This window comes from Leucopleurus acutus (genome assembly GCF_964270905.1).
Source record: "Leucopleurus acutus genome assembly, chromosome: 16".
In the NCBI taxonomy this organism is placed as follows: domain Eukaryota; kingdom Metazoa; phylum Chordata; class Mammalia; order Artiodactyla; family Delphinidae; genus Leucopleurus; species Leucopleurus acutus.
This window is the reverse complement of record NC_139158.1, coordinates 77,804,800-77,817,708: the sequence shown is the minus strand read 5'-3', so window position 1 is coordinate 77,817,708 and position 12,909 is coordinate 77,804,800. Positions and strand designations below refer to the sequence as shown.

The 12,909-nt window shown below is 45.9% G+C and overlaps 1 protein-coding gene across 1 annotated transcript in view; it reads left to right on the top strand.

The window, feature by feature from the left end:
- Nucleotides 1-12,909, top strand: part of ATP9A (ATPase phospholipid transporting 9A (putative)) — a 132,578-nt gene that overhangs the window by 76,893 nt on the left and 42,776 nt on the right. Inside the window, exon 14 of the mRNA XM_082857433.1 lies at nucleotides 3,134-3,346. Within this exon, the coding sequence (XP_082713559.1) occupies nucleotides 3,134-3,346 (213 nt within the window). The remainder of the gene's footprint in view (nucleotides 1-3,133; nucleotides 3,347-12,909) is intronic.

Sequence of the window (12,909 nt, the reverse complement as noted above, 5' to 3'; positions counted from 1 at the left end):
AAGTATCAGTTTAAGAGAGAGAGAAATGAACGTGGAGATAGTAAACCAGTCTGCCTGTGATGTTGGTCCAGTTCAATCACCATCATTTTCTAGTTTGTTGTCAAATGGTTCCCTGATCTGAGAGTGAGGTCTTTGCAAAACTCTGGGCTGTTTCTCTTTTTTGCCTTGCCCTAGTGCGGTTTCACCTGGAATGCAAAACCCCAAAGCTCTGTGTTATCGCACATTTGAGATATGAGTGGAAATACTTGACTTCTGTAGACAGAATCAGATTGCTTATAAAATCCGAAGGTTTGTGGAAGATGCCCTGAACTCAGCCTTTCATTCAAATCCACTGTTAACTAAAACTTGCCAGCCAGAGCAATTACTTTGTCAAAGGTCTTGTTATTGCTCCTAATGTTAAGTAATAATTTGGTCCAGGTGCTGGGGAATGTGGGCAAAAAAATGAAGACATGCGTCCATGGCCAGAACATAAATTATAGAGTTTAGAAAAAATGTTCTTGATTTAGTCTCTCCCGGAGAGGGAACCTTTCTGTAAATCTTCAGTCCTCGTTATAATTTTAAAGTTAAATTCTTTATGATTAAAAGCACTTGGCAAATAATGATTCATTTAAACTGTAGTTCTGATGTATTACTCTAATTATTGTTACCATGCCGTGCCCTTTGGCCTGGAAGTGAAACTCGTGTCCTCTTGACACCAGAGGTTAACAGAGCAGGAAGCCGGAGCAGTGTGTGTGCCTGCATGACCAGAATAATTTAGTAATTGTCTAATTACCTGAGGAGTATAATGCCACTGCTAAAAATAGTATTAAAAAATTAAATGAAAGTCGTTTTCTTGTTTCTCATAACCCATCTGTTCTCCATTTTGGGCAACCATGTGTTCATGGGTATGAAACGTGATTCATTCTAAAAGATCGGATGGCTTCTGCTCTGTTGGATAAAATATGTTTTTAATGGAACACAGCATTCAGTAACTTCACAAACATCTCCAGCTTCCGAGACTCAGTTGTAGAGGCAGGAAGACTATTGTAGGTCTTTTGTCCTAAACTGTGACTTAAAATCTGGAACTGATGTTGGTCGATTTTGATATTTATTTCTTCTTAGAAATGGAAAAAAAGTTCATGACAAATGAGGACTTCTAACCAGTATCTTAGGAATATTAAGTTGTTCATTTGTTCAACAAATATCTGTTGCTAGTTACTACGGCCCTTGGTACTAGAATTCAATAGACAAGCTCTCTGTTCTCATGGTCTAACGGGAGAATTATCAGGTAAAGGATTCAGTTTTAGCCAGTGGAGACAATAACACACATGGTAATGTAGAAGCGTGGCGCCCAGTGGGGTGGGCACAGGGGGCAGCATGGATTAGGGGGCTCAGGGGAGGTGACTTTGAGGAGGAAACATTGAATGGAGACCTGAATGATGAGGTGGAGTGAGCTAGCTCTGCAGGGGTGTGGGAAACAGTGTTCTAGGAAGTGGGTCCCGTAAGTGCAAAGGCCCTGAGGCAGGAAGGAGGTTGGACAGAGAGGCTAATCAGGTGGGTCATGGGAGGGCACCTGAGTGTTTTTTATTGAACACTAACTCATAGACTGTTGACACGTGGTCTCTTTCTAGTGGTCTTAATTTTTTATTGTATTTTAAGGCAGTAGAACCCCTTTATTCAAAGCTAGGCCTTCATGGTACCCGGTGTGTGACACAGATGGGTATGGGGTTGCTTGTCCTCCACGTTTGATGGTGCTGAGTGGGTTTCTCGGGATTTCTCTACTCAGCACGTGGGGTGAAAAGCACCCCCTAGCCCACTCCTCTCATTTGCGGGAAAAGGGCAGATGCCACTTGCTCAAGGTCACACAGCTGTTCACACCCACCCGAGAACCAGGCTCAGATTGCTCAGCCTTCAGTACTCTTTCTACCATGTTGCTCAAACCTTTTCCCCAACTTAACCCATTAGGAGGCCAAGCTGTGTGTTGAAAGGTATGAATGAAGGAACGGATGAGGGCTGTGTAAGCAACAGAACTGCTTCTTAGACAAGAGTTAGGGTCCATGGCCAGTGTGGAAGGCAAAGCTTGAGTACATTTAAGTTTACTCTTGAAAATCTACCCTCAGTGGACTTCTAGGTACCATTTTGCAGTGTGTCCAGCCAGCCAGGCTTCTTTCTGGTTGTTACTGATGTGCTCCCCGGACCTGCCCTTGGTTGCTCGTTACCCCCTAGAGTCCCCATCCATACTGTTGAATTCATTTTCTTAAAAAATTTATTTATTTTTGGCTGTGGTCGGTCTTCGTTGCTGCGCGTGGGCTTTTCTCTCTAGTTGCGGCGGGCGGGGGCTGCTCCGTTGCCATGCGCGGGCTTCTCCTTGCGGCGGCTTCTCATTGCGGAGCACGGGCTCTAGGCGCGTGGGCTTCAGTAGCTGTGGCGCATGGGCTTGGTCGCTCCGCGGCATGTGGGATCTTCCTGGACCTGAGATCGAACCCGTGTCCCCTGCATTGGCAGGCGGATTCTTAACCACTGCGCCACCAGGGAAGTCCCCTGTCTTCAATTTTAAACTGAGAGGAATGTCCATTTAAAACAGCAGTTCTAAACCGGGCATGATTTTGGTCTCCATGGGCAATTGGCAACATCTGAAGACAGTATTGTTCTGTTGCAACTGGGGGTTGCGTCTGGCATCTAGTAGATGGAGGCCAGAGAAGCTGCTAGCCATCCCACTGTGCACAGGACTCTCCCCCTGCTGCCAGCCCCAACGGAGAATTATCTCCCTCAAATGTCAGCAGTGCCGAGGTCCGGACGCCCTGGTCTGAAGCAGCCGCATCACTTGAAGTGTAATGGGGCCCCCACTCGGTCAGAGGCCCCCAGCACCACCCAAAGGAAGGCGCGTTCACAGGTTCCCAGGTAGCATCACCCACACTCACCAAGCTGTCATTTTTTTCCTCTATTTATTTTGCATTTTTGTTTTTGGCTGAACGCCCATGACCGGATCCCTGACTCGCACGCCCTCATGGCAGTGTTACTGGAGACACCCCAAGAGTGACGTGTGTTAGAGCAGCTGAAAGAGAAGCAGCGACTCTGCAGGGTCGTTCTTCTTCCTTCTCAAGGTCCTTCCGTGTCTCTGGTCATCTTCCTCGTTGGTTTCCTTTTCTCCTAGCAATCCCAGGACCCGCCTGCTCAGAAGGGCCCCGCGCTCACCACCAAGGTGCGGCGGACCATGGGCACCCGCGTGCACGAAGCCGTCAAGGCCATCGCGCTGTGCCACAACGTCACCCCCGTGTACGAGTCCAGCGGTGTCACCGACCAGGCCGAGGCGGAGAAGCAGTACGAGGACTCCTGCCGTGTGTACCAGGCGTCCAGCCCGGACGAGGTAAGCCCCGGCATGCGGGATGCCCTGCCCATTTCCCACCTGCTCCAGGTGGGGCCACCTGTCAGGGCAGCAGGATCCGGGGCGATGCTGGGCCGCTAGGGAAACAGGCTGGCAAATGCCTGCAGCCCTTGATCTTCCTCTAGAAGGAGTAGCCTTGGACTTGAGATACATCCTGAGTTAGGAAGCAGCGAGAGATCTTGTTTGTGGTTCAGACGGGCAGCGCATAAGGGGCACGGGTCCCATGAAACCACATTCCTTTTTTAAAAAACAGCTCAATTAGGATATAATACACATACCATACAATCGCCCGTGTGACAGATACATACAGGTCAGTGGTTTTTTTAAATAGTATATTCACGGAGTTATGCAACCATTACCGCAGTCGATTTTAGAATCGATTTTTGTGACACTTTTGTCAACCCAAAAGGAAGCACTCCGTGCCTGTATTCCCATAGACTCCCACCCTCCCTCCCTCCAGCCCCTGGCAACCACTGACCTACTTTCTATCTCTGTAGCTTTGCCTGTTCTGGACATTTCATACAAATGGAAAGATATACATTTGGCGTCTCACTTCTTTCACTTAGCGTGTATTTTCAGGATTCATCCATGTGGTAGCATGTGTCTATACTTCATGCCTGTTTATGGATGAACAATATTCCATTGAAGGGATAATACTGTGTTTTGTTTATCCAGTCTTTGGTTGATGAACATTTGGACTGTTGATATATTTTCTATGTATATAATATATATATATATATATATGTGTGTGTGTGTGTGTATTTTCTTTGGGGGGGCTATTGTGCTATGAACACGTGTCCAGGTTTTTGCGCAGACATATGTGTTCATTTCTCTTGGTGTACGTGTAGGAGAGGGATTGCTGGGTCACGTTAAATTTATGTTTAGCCTTTTGAGAAACTGCCACCCTGTTTCTGAAGTGGCTGTGCCGTTTTAAATTCCCACCTGCAAGGTATGAGGGCTCCAGTTTCTCTGCATCTTAGCCGACACTTGTCATCGTCCCTCCTTTTGATTCTGGCCGATCTAGTGAGTGTGAAGTGAAATCTCATCGTGGTTTTGATTTGTGTTTCTGATACCAAAGGTTAATAACGTTGATAACGTTGAGCATCTTTTTATGTGCTTATTGGCCCCTTTATGTATCTTTCTTGGAGAAATGTCTATCCAGGCCCTCTGCCCACTTTTAGTTGTGTTATGTGTCTTTTTGTTATTGAGTTGTAAGAGTTCTTTATGTATTTGAGATAACAGCCTCCTGTCAGATATATGATTTCCAAATATTTTCTCCCATTCTATCTCTTTGTTTGTTTGTTTGTTTTGCGGTACGCGGGCCTCTCACTGTTGTGGCCTCTCCCGTTGCGGAGCACAGGCTCCAGACGCGCAGGCTCAGCGGCCGTGGCTCACGGGCCCACCCGCTCCGCGGCATGTGGGATCTTCCCGGACCGGGGCACGAACCCGCGTCCCCTGCATCGGCAGGCGGACTCTCAACCACTGCACCACCAGGGAAGCCCCCATTCCATCTTTTATGTTCTTGATGGTGTCCTTTGAAACGTGGACGTTTTAAATTTTGATGAAGTCTAGTAAGCCACATATTTTTGTATCTAAGCATCAACTCTTGCTAAAGCTGAAAGGATTCGTGTAATTCTGTGTTCAAGAGCATAGGACCTGGTAATACAGTTGCCTGTGTAGTGTTTTCTGTAAGAAGCCCCTAACTGCTTTTTCTCTCAGGGTGCCATATGATAGGAACGCCTTTTGTGTAGGTGTAGGCAGAGCACTCCCTCGCCCAGCATGAAAATGGTATCATGTCCTTTGTCCCCTGACTTGAGTGTAGTTAAGACACAGTCCGTGTTTTACTAGTCTGTTAACATTTTGTTTATTTTCTTTCCAGTCTTCCTTCCTTTTTTCTTTCCTTAAAAAAAACCTTTTATTCTGATTATGGAAGCAATTTTTTGTAGTGTGGAAAATTTGGAAATTTCAGAAGAATATAAAGAGGGAAATGGGTTATTTTCAACTTCACTCATGAAAGATAACAATAGGTAACTTCCCTTGAGTATTTGGTACACATCAGGTCCCATTTGACGTACTGTGTATTATTCATTAAATCTTCCCAGCAACTAAGAGGTACTATGATTATCCCCATTTTCAGAAGAGAAAGGTCAAGGACAGAGAGATTAAATACTTAGCCTGAAGTTCCTAGTTTTTTGGGTTTTTTTAGGAGTTCAAAGTATAGTGGCTTTTCTTTTCTCTTATTATTTTTTAATTGAAGTATAGTTGATTTACAATATTATATTAGTTTCAGGAGTACAGCAGAGTGCTTTGATATTTTTAGAGATTATACTCCATATAAAGTTATTATAAAATATTGGCTGTATTCCCTGTGCTGTACATTACATTTTTACATCTTCCCTGGATTTTTTTTTTTTTTAGACTTTTTAATTTTGAAATACTTTCAGATTTTTGGAAAAGTTGTAAAATGAACACAAAGAAGTCCCCTTTACCAACACTTTACTCAGATTCTTCAAATGTGAACGCTTCTCTGCTTTTGCTTCCTCTTCACCTTTGAAGAGTAAGCTTCAGGCGTGATCCCCTTTTATTCCTAAATATTTCCTAAAAATACTTTCCTAAATATCTCCCTACAAAAGAAGGTCATTTATCAGAATCAGGAAATTAACGTTGATACAGTACTGTTCTCTGACTTGCAGATCTTATTAAAATTGCCTCAGCTGTCCCACTCACTTTTCTTTTACAAAAAAAAGAAAAAAATATTTTCCCCAGATCGGTAACCAGTCCAGGGGTACACACCACATTCAGTTGTACCGCCTCTGGTGTCTCTTTTATTTTTATTTTTTAAATTTAATTTTTCTTTTTGGCCAAGTCGTGTAGCATGTGGGATCTTAGTGCCCCAACCGGGGGTCGAAACTATGTCCCCCTGCAGTGGAAGCTCGGGGTCATAACCACTGGACCATCTGGCGTTTCTATTAACCTGGAACAGTTCCTCAGCTTTCCTTGACCGTCACAGCCTTGACTCTGTTGAAGAATACAGGTTATCTGTTTTGTAGAATGTCCCTCAGTCTGTATTTGTCTGACATTTTCTTATGATGTTGACTCAGGTTATGCATTTCTGGCGCTGTCCTCGGTGCAGGGTATCCGGAGACGCGTGATGTTGGCGTGTCTAGGTCTCGGAGATGTTAACTTAGGTTTCTTGGCTAAGGTGGTGTCTCCCAGGTTTCGTCCTGGTAAAGTTGCCGTTTTCTGTGGCTGACTTACGTTACAGCACCAGTCCCCTAAGTGGCAGGGTCAGGGCTTTAACCCAGGGAGTTTGTTTTCAGAGCCCAAACTCTTAATCCTTTTACTAAACCATTTTTCAGAAACCACTAAATATTAATTTTTATTCATTTGCTATATAGCCCCTCCACTAGGTTTTCATGTATTTTTTTCGTAAAAAAATGAGCATTTTAATATGGTTACGGGTTTTGCCTATATTTGTTCTTTTTTCACTAATATTTTATCATACCTGTTTCTCAATTTTCTTGAACATTACACAGTTTTTCAGATTCACTGCCTACGGTATGGACCCTAATATCTTCAACTGTTCTCGTATTATTGGAATTTAGGTTATTTCTATTTTTGAGCAACAGTGTTTATAAACATTTGCAGTGAGTATCCTTACACTTGCTATTTCTAGAAATGGTGTGACGGGGTTCATTAATTCACCAGGTATTTTTGAGTGCCTCCCATGAGCCAGGCACTGTGGAGTCTACGTTAAACAAGGCGGCAGCTCACACCCCTTGGGGCGGCAGGAGTGAGACAGTTGCCTGAGCGGGTTCCTTATCCCCACTGTGTGTCTGTGACGTGGGACCCACAGGAGGGTGTTGTGAGGCCCTTAGTATGTAGTCAGTAAATCCTGTGGGTCAAACTGAATGAGTATGTTTAAGGCTCATGACGTAAATTACCAGAGTGCTTCCCGGGATTTTTTTTTTTTTTTTTTTTTAACCATTTGACTCTTCCACCAATGTTGCAAGGACTCCCAGTTATGATGATGATGATGATGATGATGATGATGATTTTTGTTCATTTTAAGAAGGAGGGACGGGCTTCTTTGGTACGTGAAGTGTTTTGGAGGTCTGGACTCATCTGAGAATATCCGTGAACCAGTGGTTGATGTGATCGTGCGGGCGGAGATGGGGGGAGGGTGGCACAGTTAGAATCTTTTCCAAAGATCAGAAATGGCAGGACACTTGGGTGTGTCTTTCCCTGCCCAGTCTCTTCTTCCTCCTTTTCTGGGGCAATGGAATGTGTCCCCTGGGAGACGACTCCTTCTCATCTGCTTGGTGTCTGTGGAAGAGCTCAAGCTGTGAAGCCCAGTTCCTCGGTTGACCATTGATATTTGAACCAGGCTTTTTAGGGGTGAAAAATCTGGTAACCCTTGGCCAAATTCTGAGATGGGAAATGTGTGCAGAGAGAAGGGGGGCGTGGGGGATAGGGGTGGGTGAGCCTACTGAGACTGTGCCCTGGAACCGGAAGCTGGTCATATTTGTCACTGTGTCTTAACCAGGGTTCGTCTGCTTGATCTTGCCTTTCCGTTTCGGAATGGGAGGATGATACCATTGAAGGGTCCATGTGAGAAAGGACCAGAGTTTTGGTAGTTACGGACTGGGGACCAGTAGCTTGTGGGTATTTCGTAGAATTTAAATTAAATGTTGGTGATCCATCAGCACTTGTGCCTCTGGGCTCCGATTGGCTATTGACATGCATATATGACGGTCCTTAATGCCTGCCCCACACCCCTGGTTCCCACTGAGCTTTGATATATTTGTTTTAGGGCTGTGCAAAGATTTTTCCATGAAGGTAAATCTTCCGTGGAACGCTGTGTGCTTTTCAGCTCCTTTTTGTCAAAGAGAAGAGCCCTTCATCTCTGCTGTCCATTAATTGCCTTTGGATTCAGATTTGTTTTGTTTTTCTAAGATTCTGAATAGCAGTTTGCTTTTTTTTAAAAAAGGGTATTTTCTTTTGGTCTTTGGTGTCTTCACAGAGGTCGTTGTTACTTCCTTGGTTTCCTTTTCCCCGCAGCTTTATTTATTTATTTTTATTACACAGTCATTTCATGTTTATGATAGAATATATGAAAATGTAGAGAAGAAAAAAAAGTAAACCATAGTCCTACTAACTGAAGGTATAACCACTGTTAATATTTTACTCACCAGCCTTTTAAACTACTTCAAAAGATGCGTACCTCAAAATATAGATCTGTTTATGTAAATATACCGTCTGACAGAAAATAGGTTAAATCTAGTTCCAGTGCAATCTTTCAGAAAGCTGTACTGTTTCCAGATCCCTGTGGGATTCCACGTAGGAGTGGCTGGGTCTAGAATCCTACCTTTGAAATTCTATATCAATAAAACCTGGCTGGTGCGGGCAAGGTCAGTTGATGGAATACATACAGAAGCCAGCATCCTCTTTGCCTTGGAGCTCCTGGAGTAATCTCTACCAGTTGGCCGAGGATTCATTTCCTGTAACAGAAAGCAGGATTTCCTAAATTTGTTTCCTGCGCACATTCCGCCTGGGAAGCCTTGAAGTGTCTGTATTCAGCTATTGATTACAGCCTGGGGGGCACTGCCCCCACCCCCCCGACCCCCCGCCTGTACAGTAAACTCCCAGGGGAAATGAGACAGATGTAATCTGGCCAGAGAGAAGTGGTCCTAAGATGCTCGGGTGAGCAGGCTTCAGCCCTGACAGCATCCCATCGTTTGCAGTATATTTGGCAGTGTTGGAGGTGGGGTGCAGTGGAGGGGGGGGTCACTGTGATACAACTCTTAACGTGTCCTTCTTGGCGTGAGTGGTCAAGGAAGTGCTCTCCTCCGAGCAGATAGAATCCACCCAGGGACTCGTTCATTTGTCTAAAGAAGTTGATAAACATAACCTGTAATTTTCACTAGGTAGTGATAACCACTGTTTGTGTTCGGGTGTAGAGCTGCCCAGATTCTTCCTAAATGTGGGCATATATGTAGAATTACAGTTGTATGTTTCTCTGGTACAGAATCACACTATAGTACAAGGAGGGAAGGAGGGTGAAGTGGGTTAAGTCACATCCTTGAGAAAGCCAGATGGTTTTCATGGTCCTGTAGGGTTTATGTGTGCATGCGTGTACGTGTGTGCGCGCATGTGGGCACCTGTACATATGTGCACGAGTGTGGGTGTGAACACGTGCACGTGATGTGTGCACGACTGCTGTTTGAGCGTGTGTGGCGTGTGGATGTGCATGGGTGTGTGTGCGTGTGTGTGAGTGTGAATGAAAGTGGCCTGCTGTATGTGGCTGTGCCTTGAGTAACTCAGTGATTTCAGAGCCCTTAGTTACAAGTTCTGGGTAATGTGTAGGATGTTCTGTGTGGCCAGCCCTGCTCAGGGCGCAGTGCGAGAAGTCTATCTCCATCTTCCCCTGAGGCACCCCGCCCCCTCCTTTCTCACAGTCTCTACACAGGGCCCCTCCCCTGACCTCTGCCTCCGAGCTGCCCACTGTTCTCAATATCTGAGTACCTTTGCAGAGATAATTCTTTGCATACGTTAGAATTTTCCTCACCCTTTAATTATTAACCTATTTAAAAAATTTAAGAGCACAATTGTAAATTATAGATAAAGTTTTGCACCTTGCATGTCCGTGTGTGTGGTGTCGCTGTGTGGGACGTCAGCTGAGTTTTGCTAAAATGTTGGGTTGCTGTGTGTTCTGTCATCTCGCAATGGCATTTCAAGACCTTCATTTCCACTAATTTTTCTGAAAGATGGGGGCATCGCACTACCCCTCCTTACCCCGCAGTGCAGCTGGGGGTCGTGTGTCACTGCCAGGGCGGACTCGATTAGCGGTGTGATTTTAAGCTGCACTCAGCCTCCTCGTAGGTAAAGAGGGGCTGATACATCACACGGAGCTCATGGCCCTTAGAGAAGAGAGGGAGCAGTGAGGGTAGCGGTGATGCTGCCAGTGGTAAGAAGGGGTCACCTGTTGCTTATCTGCTCTGTTCCAGGCACCGCGTTACGGGCATCCCTTACCACCCAGAATTACTGTGATCGTGCTGTTTGCAAATGAGGTATAGATTGGCTAAGGAATATTCCCAAGGTCACACGGCTGGCGAGATTAAAACCCGCAGCCCATGTCCAGAGGTGGGGCTCGTAACCCCACAGGACCACGTCCCTACCCATGGCATGATGGCTTGAAAGTGCTTTGTCAACTCACAAGTGTTGCAGAGAGTGAAGCACTTGCGTTTGGGGAGCTCAGGGTGGATACTGGGTGAAGTTCCAGAGTGTCCAATTATTTTTAACCTACTCCGGTCCCCTTGGGACACGTGCACTGAGCCAGTGTTGTGTCTGGGATCTCCAAAACTCAGTGGCACCTTTTGTGTGTGTCCCTTCCCTCTTTTCTCATCTAAAAGCTTCCGGGCTTGGTGATAATAACCGTCTCTGCCAGACCCCAGAAGCCTACCTTCTGAGTGTCTTGCCTTCACCGTCCATCTCTTCAAGATCCGGCCCTTAGAAGGGAAAACCAAAAAGGATGTGTTTCTCCGCTAGTCCACAGTAACCTTGAAATGGCCCCCTTGCAAGTGGCCGTGAGAGCGTGGGCGAAGAGCGAGTGGGTCTCTCCTCCAGACATGAGTCTGTAGATGGAGAGCGTTCCTGCATCCATTAGAATGTCAGAAGCTGGGAGTAATGCAGACAGGGGTGATATAAGAAAAAGGGGTATACAGTGAAGGTACAGCTAATCTAGAAGCAGATTTTATTTTTAGTTCCCCCCCCCCCCCCCGCACTAACTATAAGAGTAACATTAGCTTGTTATAGAAAAAGAAAAAAAATTACAGGAAAGAAAAGCCAAAAATGTTCTGGTGTTTTTCCTACCTATTTCTCTTCTGTATATATACGATGTATGTTCGATGACCTGATTTGTTCCCTTGCATTATCCCTTTCCGGTAACTATCTACAGTAAGAATATTCTTAGTGGCTGCTCTATATTCTGCTGCGTAGATACACCACAGATTATTTTCTCTGTCTCCCAAGCATAACATTTAGGTGGTCCCCCACTTGTGGCTGTCATAAATAATGTCATGATGGAAAGCCTTGCTCATTCAATCTCTCTGTACATCTCTCAGCATGCATGAAAGGTCCCAGTTGTCTCATGTTGCATTTTCTTAACGCTGTTGCAAAGAGTGAGGATAAAAACCGTTGGGGAAAGGTAAGCCCGTGGCCTTGAGGGGGGGCCGGCAATCTCCCGTCCCTTTGCAGCCTTGGGGTTTCTTTTTCCTCCATAACCACATCCCTGTCGGTCCCCTGAATGCCTCCTCGTGTCTGAGCCTCAGCTCCAGGCTTCAGACAATGCCAGCATTCAGATGTGTGCACGATGGGGTGTGGAGTGTTGACCCAGAGAGATTTAGGAGGCTGGTGGGGCTCTACCATCACGTTGCCAGGGCCTTGGACCTGAGGGTGAGGTCAAAGAACAGCGGTCGGGGACTTAAGGAAAAAATCCTCCATCAATGTTACGTATTAACCACTGGGGTAGAATTTTGAAAGAAGATTCTGGTTGCTCAGAAGATAGGGGTCCTGTGTCAGGCAGGACTATGGGATTTTGGGGGCACTGTAGAAAACTGTCAAATGAGCCTTCCTTGGTATTAGCTCATCCGCGGCCATACATGCAGAAGTCCTGTCCCATATCACATTAGTATTGGGCCAGAATGGACTTAAGTAAATAGTCGTTTCTAAGTGGCTAAATTTTTATGGAGATGATGCCATTCTTCCTTTTCAAATACTTGTTTTTAGCAGAGTTAAGTCCCAAGAGGCTGAATTTCAAGTATAGGATCAGGAAATTCGGATCAGGGAGTGGCCTTTTATTCTACCCCCTTGTCCACTGATGCTTAAAAGTAGCAGGCTGGGGCTTCCCTGGTGGCGCAGTGGTTGGGAGTCCGCCTGCCGATGCAGGGGACGCGGGTTCGTGCCCCGGTCCGGGAGGATCCCACATGCCGCGGAGCGGCTGGGCCCGTGAGCCGTGGCCGCTGAGCCTGCGCGTCCGGAGCCTGTGCTCTGCAACGGGAGAGGCCACAACAGTGAGAGGCCCGCGTACTGCAAAACAAACAAACAAACAAACAAAAAAAATGTAGCAGGCTGTTTTTTGTTTGCTCCATGCTGTGTTTAAAAGAAAAGCAGCAATATTTAAAAATCACTCAGTGTTCTATAAAAATCAGCTTCTCCTGAGAAAGATCAGATCTGGAAAGACTGGGCCTAGTTTCGACCTGGCAGCAGTTAGCCCCCTCCCCCAAGCCCTGTCCCTAGGTGGCCGGCCCTGCCCCGGTCCGCTGCCTGCCCTGCTCCTGTTGGCATTCAAACCTGCAAACCACCATGTGGCCCATTTTGGAACCTATTTCTTAATAAAGTAAAGAATACCTAGGTCTGTGGGTGTTTATAAGCTTGAGAGGCCTGGCTTCGGGCAGACTGGCCATTCTTTGTAATCCTGGGTGTTTATCTGATTGAATGCCCCCAAAGAACCGTTTTAATCTGATAGCAGATTCATGCATGTTCTT